The 15,055-nt window shown below is 46.6% G+C and overlaps 1 protein-coding gene across 1 annotated transcript in view; it reads left to right on the forward strand.

Moving 5' to 3' along the window:
• LOC144129866 (uncharacterized) overlaps positions 1-15,055 on the forward strand; it is a 45,233-nt gene that overhangs the window by 5,239 nt on the left and 24,939 nt on the right. The window contains exons 2-6 of the mRNA XM_077663931.1: positions 2,843-3,042; positions 3,107-3,215; positions 3,377-3,452; positions 8,219-8,382; positions 8,563-8,748. Of these exons, the coding sequence (XP_077520057.1) occupies positions 2,843-3,042; positions 3,107-3,215; positions 3,377-3,452; positions 8,219-8,382; positions 8,563-8,748 (735 nt within the window). The remainder of the gene's footprint in view (positions 1-2,842; positions 3,043-3,106; positions 3,216-3,376; positions 3,453-8,218; positions 8,383-8,562; positions 8,749-15,055) is intronic.

Here is a 15,055-nt window from a genome sequence, read left to right on the forward strand (position 1 = left end):
CGTCAAAATGACGACACCGAGTAATGCCGACCGCCGAATCGGCCAATGCGGAGCAAGGAGGCGGTGGGCTCCGCCCCGAAACCACTATTCGCACGACAAGGGACCGTAGACTAATGTTTTGCAGTAAAGACGCAGTGAATAAAAACGAGTAATGTTTTATTTTGCTAAGAAACTGTATTTCAAACCCAACAGCACCAAGCAAAAGAAGCAGTGTTTTCATTTTTGCAATAAAGTTTGCTGGGGCGCGATTACGGATCGGTCTCAAAAAACTGTCTCAATGGCTGCGTTCCAATATTAGATGGATGTTAAGAGGGGCGTGTTCCCTGGTTGTTTTAGGAGTGTATTAATACCTGTGTTTTTTCCAATAAACTTTAGTTGTTAGTCAGCGCTTGTCCGTCTTCTTCTGTCTTCTCTGTGTCTGTCGTCGCTGCGCTGTTTTTACCACGGCTTAAAGATGCACCAACTAGCTCAGTTGTCGGTTCTTCTCCAATACTCTAGACGTCTAACAAGACGTCTAGTGTGATGTCTAGGAAGCAGTCTACATGTCCATGTATTGGAACTTGTCTACTGCTCGCGCCGCCTCGCGGCATAATAATGTAACTAAAGCTTATGAACAGTTGTACTACTATTTTTCACAAACTGAGCAATAACGATAATTAAAAACGTGTTTTCAACAAGTTTACACATTTCTTCTGCAATTACTTTGCGCGTAAACCGGGCTGGTGGATGTGCCTATCGGTCAGTCTACTTGTAGCAGACGGGGCCGCTCTCCAAAGACGACGCTAAAGAGATATGCGATTATTCTTTTATTATTCATGCCAAACTGTACATGCTCCTCGAACGTGCTCGTCCAGACGGTCCTGTAAGCATAAGAAAGAATACGAAAGACTGTAATCAGTATGCGCGAAATGCGATACGGCTAATATACACTGCAACAGGAAAACACATACGTGACATTGAACCTGCTGTCTGCCGTACGTGGCACTCGGAGACAGCGAGAGACCTAAATACAGCAGCGATCTTTAATCCTGCAAAGACTAAAATCAATTCGCAACATGCCGGTGTATTTGTTCTGTGAGTGTAGAGATAAAAAAGAATGCACGCGAAAGAGTTGATGCAACTAATGCAGCAACAGAACACATTTGTTAACCGCCACGCCAGCCGTCCTAACGCCCGTTGAGGAAACCAACGACAGCGACGAGCATTAATCTCTAAAATAAAGGTGCTAATTAAGATCCGGCATCGTCAGATGCCGGATCACGTAAACAGACCTACAGCGTCCGCTGCTGTAGCAAAGCTCTCAACTGCACGATTTTCTCCTGCGTGATTCACTGCTAGGAATCGCACGTCCACGAAGATTAATTAGCCACTAGTTTGCGTACCAAATAACATAATGGAATGACACATATTTCCTTTCCTATACTCCGTGTACAGTCCGACGCCTGCTAGAGCACGACTCGCTCATCCGCGTACATCAGCTCCGCCATCTTTAGACAGCAAGTTAGCCTGCATCGATGTGGACTTCGGAGAAGCAGTCTTATGAGACTGCTTCGCCGAGAAATGGAATGCGTCCCAAGATGGCGGCTGTCCGGCTAGACGTCTAAGTAGCCGTCTACTTGGGAGTATTGGAACGCAGCCAATATTGAGACAGTGACGTCAAAATGACGACACCGAGTAATGCCGACCGCCGAATCGGCCAATGCGGAGCAAGGTGGCGGTGGGCTCCGCCCCGAAACCACTATTCGCACGACAAGGGACCGTAGACTAATGTTTTGCAGTAAAGACGCAGTGAATAAAAACGAGTAATGTTTTATTTTGCTAAGAAACTGTATTTCAAACCCAACAGCACCAAGCAAAAGAAGCAGTGTTTTCATTTTTGCAATAAAGTTTGCTGTTCAGTCACTTTTCTTGCCGCCAAGGTGTGCTGTCAGCGGTACAGCGTGAACATGTTAGTCTGAAAGTGAACAAAAACGCAATGAAGAAAACAAGTAATGTTTTATTTTTGTAGAAAACTGTGTCGCAATCTCAACAACACGAGGGAAAATTAGAGGCATTCTCAGTTTTGCAATTAAATTTGCTGCAGGTTAACTTCTTTTGCCATGGGGGCGCGCTGGCAGTGGTATCGCGTGAACATGGCGGCCTGCAAGAAAACAGCTGATTCCACGGCTAGTTCCCGATTTTTTGCGTGTCGTCTAAAATCAAGGCACTTTGCGGATGTCTGAAGTGTGCAGAAAAATCTGATTGAAGGCAGTGAATGCTACGGGCCTGCGGAGATGAACTTACAAGGAGCGCTGGGCTTGAAAATCGACGAAGACAACATATTGTGGTAAGTGTGTATTTGCTTATTATCGATGACAACAATAGCCCAAAGATGCTCTTCGGTTGACGTGTGGGATGTGTAGTTCCGTTTTTTGTTTGTTAAATACAAGACGACGGGGAAGTGTGACATATGGGGCGAAATAAAGTTGTATGGCTGCGTGATCGTCAGTTCATCGTGTGTAGGCGTGTAAGTAAGGAACGATCAAGGACGAGAAAAACGATTAGGCGCACTCTACCAACCGTCTTGCTCGTCCTTGCTGCTTCGTAACCTTGTATAAGTTGTTGCAGTAGAGCGCACGTCTATGCTCTGCTGTGTGAACCCAAGTCATATATAGCGCACGTCCGCGTGAAGCCAAGCTGTACATTCCCCATTATTCTCTATTTCATTCCCTGACCGATACCTAGTGATGCTGGCGGAATTGGCATGACATACCGTTATCATTTGAAACGGCTATCCACCATCATGACGACAGCACGCGTATCTAAAGAGCAACTCCTCATGTTGGTGGAATTTATGGAACAGGACCCGGCGCTCGCCCACGCTGCCTCACCCCTTTCCGGGGGCTACACGGCGGCTCGCAGGCGCGAGCTGTGGCAGCAGCTTGCGGCCCTGCTGAACGCCGCGGGCCCCGCTGCCGAAACTGTGCTTCAATGGCGCCACACTTGGCAAGTGTGGTGCACCCGCTGCAAGAAGCAGGAGGCGCAGTTTTTGGCGGCGGGAAGGTGAGCGTGTCAACAGCGGTCTGTCGAATGGCCCTTGAATATGTCTCCCCACATCCTGTCGCAGGGGCACTGGAGGCGGCAGGCTGCCGGGGCTGGCAGGCCGGGTTTGCAAGCTGCGGTCGCCGGGCCTCGTGCAAGGCGTCGCAGCTCCGATGTACTCTTCGTCCAGCCAGGTATGTGGTAAGCCGCGGTGATGTTACTAATAATGAGGGGGGAATGATAGGGGAGGCTAATGAAGAATAATGAATGTCAACCTCGGGGCCATGAGCAATGCACACACCGAATGAACTTCGAGACACTCGTGCATGAACGTGGGGCGCTGTGCCTCTTGCAGAACCAGCCCCGTGTGTCCGTGGGGGAGATGCCAGGGACGAGCGGCCTGCAGCAGGCAGAGGCGCGCTCTCCATCTGGTAAGTGAATTTTTAGTCAATTGATATGTACACCTAACAACTTGTGCACGTTGTTGACCTCGTTGTGGTTTTTCTTTTAGTTAGGGAGGGATGCGAATGCTGAGCTAAGAAATGCAACCTCGAGTTATGTACCTTCTACTGTCTTGCCCTCTTGGTACTGCTATGTTTCTTCTTGTGTCTCAGTACCTAGTAACCGTGTGTTTTGCACCAATACACGCTCTGCTGAAACTGTCCACTAAGCAGTGCTTTCTTGTGGAATGAATTCACATAGTTGGCAGAAGAGCTGGAGGAGGAGGAGGGCGCACCTTGTGACACAGCCTGTGAGTTGGTGTTCCAATATCACGCTGCACATTATCCATTTCGCAAGCTACCTAACATTAATACCACTCGCAGGAGCAGACTATCAGTATCACTTTAGAATACCCCCACAAGTTTGGTTTGGTTTATGGGGCTTTAACGTCCCAAAGCGACTCCAGCTATGACAGACGCCGTAGTGAAGGGCTCCAGGAATTTGGACCGCCTGGGGTTCTTTAATGTGCACTGACATCGCACAGTACACGGGCCTCTAGAATTTCGCCTCCATCGAAATTTGACCGCCGCGTGTTTCGGGCCAGCAGCCGAGCGCCATAACCACTCAGCCACCGTGGCGGCCACCCACAGAAGTGTCTTTCATATGCACCACTGGTACCTTGTGCAAGCTTTTTTCCTCTTACAGCGGAAACTGTGGTGTCTGCGATGGTTACACAAATGTGCACATTGAAACAATGCTGTTTTTGTCATACCGCTGATTATGAATGCTTTTATGTACAGGCTGTTTCACAGTTAGAGGGAAATTCGGAGCGCGTCGCTTCGCGATGCGGCGAGCTGTGGAATCGCGCGCCGCTGGGAAGCTAGCGCATGCGCTGACGGCTGAGGGGCGGAGTCTCGCCGCGTCGTCTGCTACGGCGCGGGTGCACTCCGCTCGGTCGAAAAGCAGGTGGATTGAAAGGGCAGGGCCACGGCTCTCATCGTTTTTTGTAGCAGCTGAGCTTATAGACCAAAAGAAAGGTTTTGCCGCGCCAGCCTCTGATCCTTCACTGGCAGTAATGCTATTGTATAAACTGCCTTCGCAGCATGCTTCATTTATACATTTTCTTTTCCGAAACCGCAGTACTGATATCGTTCAGTTCTAGAAACACAGTGGGATGAAGACAAATTTGACGCGCTATTACTTGGAGCGCGAAAGAGAAAAACCAATCCCGTACAGCCGTATGGATCAGACAACAAAACGAATGAATATTATGAAGTCATGTTTACAGAATATGCTCTGAAAGTGCTGCTTCTTGGCCGCAGTTGACTGCCCCGGACAGCATGTAGCTGCCGGTAATACAAACGTCATGTTCCGGAATGAGCCTTTGTTCACGGCGGTCCCGATGACAATGCATATTTCGCGCGGCATAGAAGCATAAAGAGAATCAGTAAATGCCGTGTTTATTCCCAGCACGTCGAAATCGGTAATACTGATGAAGGCGGCGGTGACTCAGCGTTCCTTAAAATAAAATAGTAGATGTCATCTCATTGCTTTCGTCGTAGTGGGAGGCATTATTCTTCGCAAGCGCAAGCAGCATTTTTGAACTCTGTACTGTTCAAGATAGTTGGCGGTCGTTTCTTTCTACTCGATCGAGAGTCGTGTTATATAGCCATCCTTTTAACTTATTTGGCTTTTTCAATGGCCCGTGTACCAGAGAACGAAAGGATGAAGATGGTGCACCTCTGTTTTCGAAATTACACTCAGAAACAGATTGCTGAGACGACAGGTCGTCCGATAAAAACAGTGAACAGAATTTTACAGGCCTTCAAGAAAGAAGGGCGCATCAAAGATGCCTCTCGAGGACGTCCACCAAGGGCTACAACTGAGGAAGAAGATTTGTGGATTGTGGCAGCTGCGGCAGACAATCCCCGTGCCTCTCTGCAAGAAATCTGCAAAAGCTTGAACTTAACGCTGCTGGCCTAAACAGCCGATCGGCCGCTCAAAAGCCTCTACTTCGCAAAAGAAACAAAGAAAAGCGGCTTGCTTTTGCACAAGACCATCAAAGTTGGACGGCCAGAGAGTGGAAGACAGTGGTCTTTAGCGACGAATCCACGTTCACGTCCTCGTGTGACCAGAGAGGGCGAGTATGGCGCCCAGCCAGGACACGGTAAGCTATTCAGTTCAGCATAACTTTATTGTTTCAACCGGTCCTACTACCTACTCTTATTCTTTAGAACGAATTGTTTTTCATGTATGACATTAAGATATTATGAGTTTATAATTAGTTTTGCTCTCCTCGCGCGCTGCTTCAGTGTAATTTGTTTACTATTGCGCACATGAATGTTTCGTCGTCTATAAAAATATAACGCTTCGAGTAATGCCATGAACCACTGGAAGCTTTATTTGTCGTTGCCTTCAACAGCCGCCGGCGCACGGCCTTATCACTGTGATTGTAGTGCATGGAATGACCTTGTTCGTGCTTGTTGTCGCGAGCCGCGGCTTTATCACATTCTTTGATGTGCGAGATGTGCCGAGATTTTTCCCGAATTATTACGCGAGGCACAACTGTTTCTGTATCGTTCGAGACGTTTCCAGGTTCCCTAGGCCAGTTATCTAGACGGTTCTTCGCCCACTTTAAATTGAGCGCTGAAGAATGCAACGGGCATTCGTATAGATCGACGACCGCCGAGCACCCTTGCTGCTATCGCCGCAGGCGATTTCTTAGTTCTTATGCGGGCGCAAGACAGCCTAATAAAAAGCTTACACCAGTGAATTTCAAGCCTACTCATTTTTCGCCATCGGCATTGTCACCTGGTAGTTTATAAGAACTTCTTGTTGGGCTAGTTGGTGCATTGCTTTGAAGAACCAAGTTGCGCATTCAAAAGAGACGACCACAGGAAAACACCAAGGAGACAGGAAGAGCGCTCTTTCTGTCTCCTTGGTGTTTTCCTGTGGTCGTCTGTTTTGAATGCGCAACTTGGTTCTTCAAAGTATTGTCACCACTACGTGACAGTATCTTTGAGCCAAGTATGGCAGAATGATTTGGTGATCAAGTAAGGCAAGTCAACCATGGCGCTTCTTATTCTCATCTCTTTCGCGATTTCAATATCCGTTTAGGGGAAGTGGATGTGCTGTGATTACAGTTTCAGTGGAAATCACTGCCGTGGACATGAACCGATTATATTGTCAAGATTAACTTATAAACATCAACCCATACATCCGGTATTAGATATTGGCAGTTCATACAACTCATTTGTTTTTATTTTCAGATACGATCCACACTACATGCAACCGGTCGCTGCCAGTGGCCGCACAACCGTAAGCGTGTGGTCGTGCATCACAAAAGATGGCCTTGGACCACTGATACGCCTCGAAGGCAAGCTCTGTGCTACAAAGTATGCAGGGATCATCGACGATGTGTTGATTCCGCACCTGCTTGACGGCCCGTTTCCGGAAGGGGACTACATATTTCAACACGACCGGTCGCCAATCCATACCGCTGGTGTGGTAAGCAAGCTGTTAGAAGAGCGCGGTGTCACCGTCCTGGATTGGCCGCCCCAGTCCCCGGACCTCAATATCATTGAGAATGTCTGGGGCTCAATGAAATCCTTCCTGGCGCGCCATTCTCTGCAAGGCTTATCCGAAGATGGCCTCTGCTTCATCATTCGCAGCGAATGGGACGAGCTGCGAAAGAACACGGCGTTGACTGAATCACTCTACGCTTCTCTGCCCTCACGAATGGGCGCTGTCATCACTGCCACTGGGGACCTGACAAGATACTGAGAGAAGTTGCAAACGTTATACGCCCATTCTCTATCGGTGGCTGAGGGCTGTGAAACCATTCCCTTTGGCAGGGTGCAGCACATTTAACGAATTTTGTTTAAGTAACATTGCACCATCACTATTAACATTTCATTCCGTCCAATTAGCTCAGATGTGCGAAATCTTTTTCTTCTGTTTCCTTTTTTCAATTTTGTGGGGAATAAACACCAAGAAATTGCACTGCAAATTTTGGTTTGCTTTATTTTCTCGGGTAAAACGGTACAACACACATGTAAGGAAATTAGTATTGCTATCTTGCAAAACAAGAAACGATGCTGATTGCTTTGGTTTGATTTGCTTTATAGTGTTTAACCTCCTAAAGCGACTCAAGTTATGAGAGACGCCGTAGTGGAAGGCTGCGGAAATTTCGCCCACCTGGGATTCTTTAGCGTTCTTTGACATTGCAAAAAACAGGGGCGCCTTGCTTTTCGCCTCCACCGAAGAGCGGCCGCTACAGCCGCGCATTTGGATTCAGCATTCAAGCGCACTAACCACTTAGTCACCGTGGTGCGGAGAAGCATGCTGTCAAAGGTGGTATATAGAAGAGTAAAAGTTGCACTAACAAATGTTCTTTACCATACCGGCTCAGTTTCCATAAAAAACGATGAAGGCCGTGCGCTGCCTTTGTAATCTTCCTGCTTTCAGACCGAGAAGAGCGCACCCGCTCCGTAGTAGATGACGCGGCGAGACTCCGCCCCTCAGCCGCCAGCGCAGACTGCGCTTGCGCGAGCTTCAGAGCAGGGTGCGATTCCAGCGCTCGCCGCAGCGCAAGGCCACGCGCTCCGAATTTCCCTCCAACTGTGAAACAGCCTGTACTGCTCCCCAGTATGCATGTCAACAGCCCTCTGAGATATTGCACCAAACAGTCAGGTTATTGTACATCGTGCGCCACTATATGACAAGTGTACATTCAGTCACTTTCTCCTTTTGACAGCTACACAGGAGCAGCGAGATGTGGTGGCGGGGCGTCCGTGTCAGCAGCAGCGGAGCACGTGGGCGGAGGAGGTCCACCAGCTGCTAGCAGAGACGCGGCGGACCAACGACCTCCTCGAAGCCCGCAGTGCTGAGGATGCCACATTTCGTGTGCGCCTCCTAGAGGCATGTGCACACAACACCCACCACATTTAGTGAAGGAGAAACATCTGCATGCAACATGTATCTACATTCACAGTTCGAAACCAATGCCTGACATCTAGAGACATTTCAGTAGGTCATCTTTATGTGAAACGAGCCCTACATGTCTGTGAAGTGTGCAAATGAAGCTCCTTTTATGTGCAGGAACAGAGGCAAACATCAAGAGCAGTGCGCAGCCTGACGGCGGCAGTGACACAACTGACTGCCGCCATCACAGAAACCGGGGCCCACATGGTGCGCACTGCTGATGCGGCAAGGGCCGACACGGTGCGCCTCACCGAGCAAGTGGTACTTGCGGTGGCCCTAATTGTACGTGTTTTGAACAATCAGGTACAGCCGTCGCAGTAACTTGTTCGGTGGGGCTTTTTTTTTTCCTTTTTTACCTGTTTTTTCTGTTTTTTTGCCTTCTGCAGGGTGCAGAATATTTTTTTATTTCCCTGCCGGGTGCAGGCATTATGTATATATTTATTTTCCTTCTGCAAGGTGCAGAACGTTTTTTTATTCCCCTCCCAGGTGTGGGCGTTATGTATACATTCATTTTCCTTCTGTAAGGTGCACAATATTTTTTTGTTTCCCTGCCGGGTGCAGGCATTATGTATATATTTATTTTCCTTCTGCAAGGTGCAGAACATTTTTTTATTTCCCTGCCAGGTGCAGGCATTATGTATACATTCATTTTCCTTCTGTAAGGTGCACAATATTTTTTTATTTCCCTGCCGGGTGCAGGCATTATGTATATATTTATTTTCCTTCTGCAAGGTGCAGAACATTTTTTTATTTCCCTGCCAGGTGCAGGCGTTATGTATACATTCATTTTCCTTCTGTAAGGTGCACAATATTTTTTTATTTCCCTGCCCGGTGCAGGCATTATGTATATATTTATTTTCCTTCTGCAAGGTGCAGAACATTTTTTTATTTCCCTGCCAGGTGCAGGCGTTATGTATACATTCATTTTCCTTCTGCAAGGTGCAGAACATTTTTTTATTTCCCTGCCAGGTGCAGGCATTATGTATATATTTATTTTCCTTCTGCAAGGTGCAGAACATTTTTTTATTTCCCTGCCAGGTGCAGGCGTTATGTATACATTCATTTTCCTTCTGCAAGGTGCAGAACATTTTTTTATTTCCCTGCCAGGTGCAGGCGTTATGTATACATTCATTTTCCTTCTGTAAGGTGCACAATATTTTTTTATTTCCCTGCCGGGTGCAGGCGTTATGTATGTAATCATTTACTTTTTGCAAGGTGCAGAACATTTTTTTATTTCCCTGCCAGGTGCAGGCGTTATGTATACATTCATTTTCCTTCTGTAAGGTGCACAATATTTTTTTATTTCCCTGCCAGGTGCAGGCATTATGTATATATTTATTTTCCTTCTGCAAGGTGCAGAACATTTTTTTATTTCCCTGCCAGGTGCAGGCGTTATGTATACATTCATTTTCCTTCTGTAAGGTGCACAATATTTTTTTATTTCCCTGCCAGGTGCAGGCGTTATGTATACATTCATTTTCCTTCTGCAAGGTGCAGAACATTTTTTTATTTCCCTGCCAGGTGCAGGCGTTATGTATACATTCATTTTCCTTCTGTAAGGTGCACAATATTTTTTTATTTCCCTGCCGGGTGCAGGCGTTATGTATGTAATCATTTACTTTTTGCAAGGTGCAGAACATTTTTTTATTTCCCTGCCAGGTGCAGGCGTTATGTATACATTCATTTTCCTTCTGTAAGGTGCACAATATTTTTTTATTTCCCTGCCAGGTGCAGGCGTTATGTATACATTCATTTTCCTTCTGTAAGGTGCACAATATTTTTTTATTTCCCTCCCAGGTGCAGGCGTTATGTATACATTCATTTTCCTTCTGCAAGGTGCAGAACATTTTTTTATTTCCCTGCCAGGTGCAGGCGTTATGTATACATTCATTTTCCTTCTGTAAGGTGCACAATATTTTTTTATTTCCCTGCCGGGTGCAGGCGTTATGTATGTAATCATTTACTTTTTGCAATGTGCAGAACATTTTTTTATTTCCCTGCCAGGTGCAGGCGTTATGTATACATTCATTTTCCTTCTGCAAGGTGCAGAACATTTTTTTATTTCCCTGCCGGGTGCAGGCGTTATGTATGTAATCATTTACTTTTTGCAAGGTGCAGAACATTTTTTTTATTTCCCTGCCAGGTGCAGGCGTTATGTATACATTCATTTTCCTTCTGCAAGGTGCAGAACATTGTTTTATTTCCCTGCCAGGTGCAGGCGTTATGTATACATTCATTTTCCTTCTGTAAGGTGCACAATATTTTTTTATTTCCCTGCCGGGTGCAGGCATTATGTATGTAATCATTTACTTTTTGCAAGGTGCAGAACATTTTTTTATTTCCCTGCCAGGTGCAGGCGTTATGTATACATTCATTTTCCTTCTGCAAGGTGCACAATATTTTTTTATTTCCCTGCCGGGTGCAGGCATTATGTATGTAATCATTTACTTTTTGCAAGGTGCAGAACATTTTTTTATTTCCCTGCCAGGTGCAGGCATTATGTATACATTCATTTTCCTTCTGCAAGGTGCAGAACATTTTTTTATTTCCCTGCCAGGTGCAGGCGTTATGTATACATTCATTTTCCTTCTGCAAGGTGCAGAAAATTTTTTTATTTCCCTGCCAGGTGCAGGCGTTATGTATATATTTATTTTCCTTCTGCAAGGTGCAGAACATTTTTTTATTTCCCTGCCGGGTGTAGGTGTTATGTATACATTTATTTTTCTTCTGCAAGGTGCAGAACATTTTTTTATTTCCCTGCCGGGTGCATGGGGCTTGTGTATGAATGTTTTTTTTTCCTTTTGTACTTTTTAACTTGTGTGCAGTGTACAGGCTGTGCAGTATTCGTTGTCCACTTTGGTTTCGTGTTTCAATGTGGAAGCATTGCTAGTCCCATTACGAGAAAACCTGACGGCATGTATGAGCACTCGCAGATGGTACAGAAAATCCCAGTCATGTCAGGATAAATTTGCCGTCATCACGTGATCGCATGGCGCACACGGCAAGCCGAGGGCCGCCTTTCCTGACGGTCATATACATGACATTCTCCTTATACACCCCCCACTGGCTGAGTTCAATATGGCGCAACTTTTCCCAGCTACATTTGTGTCAAAATTGCAACTAACCATTTCTCGTGCAGTGTTCCAGGTGGTATCATACGCGCGTGCTTTCACATTCCTGCACATAACCAGTCTGAAGTGTGTGTGCAAATTTTATGTGATGGTACCTTGGAACATTGTGCAAGACACACACAATGTGTGTGATGTGTACTGTTTACTTTGATTTCGTTTTTAGATGTTACCTTTTTACCTTCTGCAAGACACACAAGGTATGCTATATCTAGTCAGTGTTTGATTTTTCATATGCTCATTAATCTTCCTCCTTTGCACATTCATGATTGTGTGCTTTAACGACACGTTGTGACACACGTGCTTATAGGAATAATGTTGTAGAGGGCTCCGGGTTAATTTACGCCACGGGGTTCTTGAACGTGTCTACACATTGCGTAGTGCACGCACACTGTTTGTTCGTCGCAGTGTGACCGCCATGGCTGACAGTTAACCTGCTCCACATCGGTAGCAGAATACTTCAAACAAGCAGTGGGGTGCCGCGATGGGGCTTACCATGACTTGTTCCAAAATATTGGAAGGTATATATAGGAACTGTAGAGCTACCATAGTCCTCTATAAAGTCAGCATTAAAATTCCAATAAGGAAGGACGTCAGTCAAGGAGACACGATCTCGCCAATGCTATTCACCGCCTGTTTCCAGGAGGTATTCCGAGGTCTGAATAGAGAACAGTTTGGAATAAGAGTAAATGGAGAGTACCTAAATAATCTGCGATTCGCTGATGACATTGCCTTGCCGAGTCACTCAGGTGATGAACGAGTTAGGCAGAGCAGAACGGTGGGTCTAAAAATTAACATGCAGCAAGCCAAAGTAATGTTCTACAGTCTAGCAAGGGAACAGCAGTTCACAAATGGCAATGACAGCTGATCGTGAGATGGGAAAAAACTAGACGGATAAGAATGGGGTGGAGCAGATATGGCCGGTCCTCTCAGATCATGAATGGCAGTTTACCAATATCCCTTGGGCAGGGCATGTAATTGGAAGGGAAGATAACCGCTGCTCCTTCAGGGTAACGGAGTGCATTCCAAGAGAAGGAAAGCACAGTAAGGGGGGCGGAACTAAGTTAGGTGGCCGGATGAGAGAAGTTATCGGGCACAGTGGACGCAGCTGGCAAAGGACAGGGTTAATTAGGGAGACATGGAAGACGCCTTTGCCCTGTAATGGGCGTAGTCAGGCTGATGATGATGAATGAGAATTTTGTCATGTTACAGTCATTATGACAGCACAACTTGCCATATTCATGATGCATTCCGTTGTGCGTCAATCTTCTTGGAACTGCATGGTTTGCCCTTGAGTAGAAATTCATCACACGTTGTCGTATTGATATTCATGCATTTTGTGGGTGATACACATTTTCTAGTCAGGCGAAATGTATTACACACGTACAACGCATTGCTTTAGATGTGTACCATGGTTTAATATGGGCTGAAGTGCGTTTTATGTTTACATAACTCACGTAGAAGCTGTGGTAACACGTAGGCCGCTAGTCTTGTCATGTTTATCATGTTTGTATGTTGCAATTTGTGTACCACATTTGAAGATCTTACTTGTTCATGGTATTGCAAGCAGTGCATTTTGCACCTATCTGTTCAAATAAAAACACTTGTGATAAATGCTGGTAAAAAATAAAATAAAAGTGCATGCTGAAAGGAACCCTGAAATGATTTCGATGGACATATTGTAGTGCAAGAGACATCAAGTGCTCTTTGTTGGTATTTCAGTTAAATTTGAAAGGTGTGCTTGCACCCTGTAATTTAGGAATAAATAAAAAAGTTCTCCTCACAGTAGGCCATAACCAAAGGGGACAACACACCTCACTGCGCGTCCCCTAACTCGATGACGCTAGTAGCCAGACTGGGTAAGCTTGAAGGATGGCCCTTCTGCCCACTGATGTCATCACGGTAGGGGAGAGCGCTATGAGGTGTGTTGTCCTCTTTGGTTGTGTCTTTTTTATTTATTCCTAAATTACAGGGTGCAAGCACACCTTTCAAATTTAACTGAAATACCAACAATGAGCACTTGATGTCTCTTGCACTACAATATGTCCATCGAAATCATTTCAGCCCTTGAATGCATATCGAGCAAAAAAATTGCTTCAGTGGGACTTGCTCATTTCAATAAGCATCACAAACATTCGGTGCTTTGTTTCACAGTACACTTTTTATTCACCCACTTAAACACGCACACACACACACGCGGCGTAGGAGGATGCACAGAGACGGTTTTGGCTCGCCAGACGAGCTGTTTCGTCGCCAATTTCGTCTCAGGAAGGAGACTGCACAGTGGCTGTGCGACCAACTCTCCAATGAATAGGGAGGTGCGTAGGCGAGTGCGCTGTCAGTGCAGCAACAGGTGTTGTGCACGCTGCGCTTCTTCGGCACCGGCAGCTTGTAGGCACACACACGAAACAAAAAAATAAAAGTCTGCACTTTGCGGGCTGCGGCTAGGGGCACAATGCAGAGTTGCTCACACACAAGCGTACACTGACATGAGGGGATGACGCTGCCAACAGTAACCGTGGCTGCTGTGTTGCACAAATGAACACCTTGGACAGCTATCCTGCGAGGTGGTGTCGATGGGCTCAGTGCTGGCGACGCTGGAGTTGCCGCCGCAACTGACGACGCACCGTGCGCAGGTATGCCAGCCTCTGGAGACGGGTTCTCCGAAAAAGCTCGACAATACCATCACGCACGGCTCTCCCCCGCAGGTAGGTAAGGCGGCTTGCAGCGCCTTGCTTGTGGACTGCAGCCGGAGGTGGCTCGTCGTCGTCCGGGTCAGCGGCATCCACGTCTCCTTCTTCTGGCAAGGGGTCATTCAAACATAGGTTGTGCAGCGCAGAACATGCTCCGATTATGAAGGCCGCTCGCTCCGGCTCGTATTGGGGCGTCCGGTACCTTTGCAGGCACTGGAAGCGGCTCTTCAACACGCGGATGGCGCGCTCCAGGACGGATCGTATGGAGCTGTGTGCTGAGTTGAATAACCCCTCTGGAGACGCCAGACTGGGATGCCCTGGCACAGGTATCAAAAGCCAGGGCTCCAAAGGGTAGCCACTGTCCCCTGCATAACAGAAATGGTGTGCAGTTAAGCGTAGCCTCTGTCGTCCTCAATCTCATCGCTCTTGATACAATGGCAGCAGATTCATAGCAATGTCCAAAAAAAAAAAAAACCGCGAAGACGACCGGTCAACAAGAGGCACAAATACGCACACACAAAGCGCAGAACTTGCAACTGACTATTTTGTGGAAACAGGTGCACTTATAAAGGAGGAGGAAACAAGGTACACACGCAAACACACCGTGTGCAGTGCGAATACATTACCGACAGGGCCATGTGTGATCAGTAGGAATGGAAAGCCCCAATGTACCCATGTAAGATTTCGATGTTTCTTTGCTAGACATAATTCAGACGAACCGACACAGTTGTCACCCCTTTTGGAGGTGAAGTAAGCCTCGATAACCTCTTTCGGTTTTCATTTTTGCCT

Source organism: Amblyomma americanum, chromosome 1, assembly GCF_052857255.1.
Source record: "Amblyomma americanum isolate KBUSLIRL-KWMA chromosome 1, ASM5285725v1, whole genome shotgun sequence".
Taxonomy (NCBI): domain Eukaryota; kingdom Metazoa; phylum Arthropoda; class Arachnida; order Ixodida; family Ixodidae; genus Amblyomma; species Amblyomma americanum.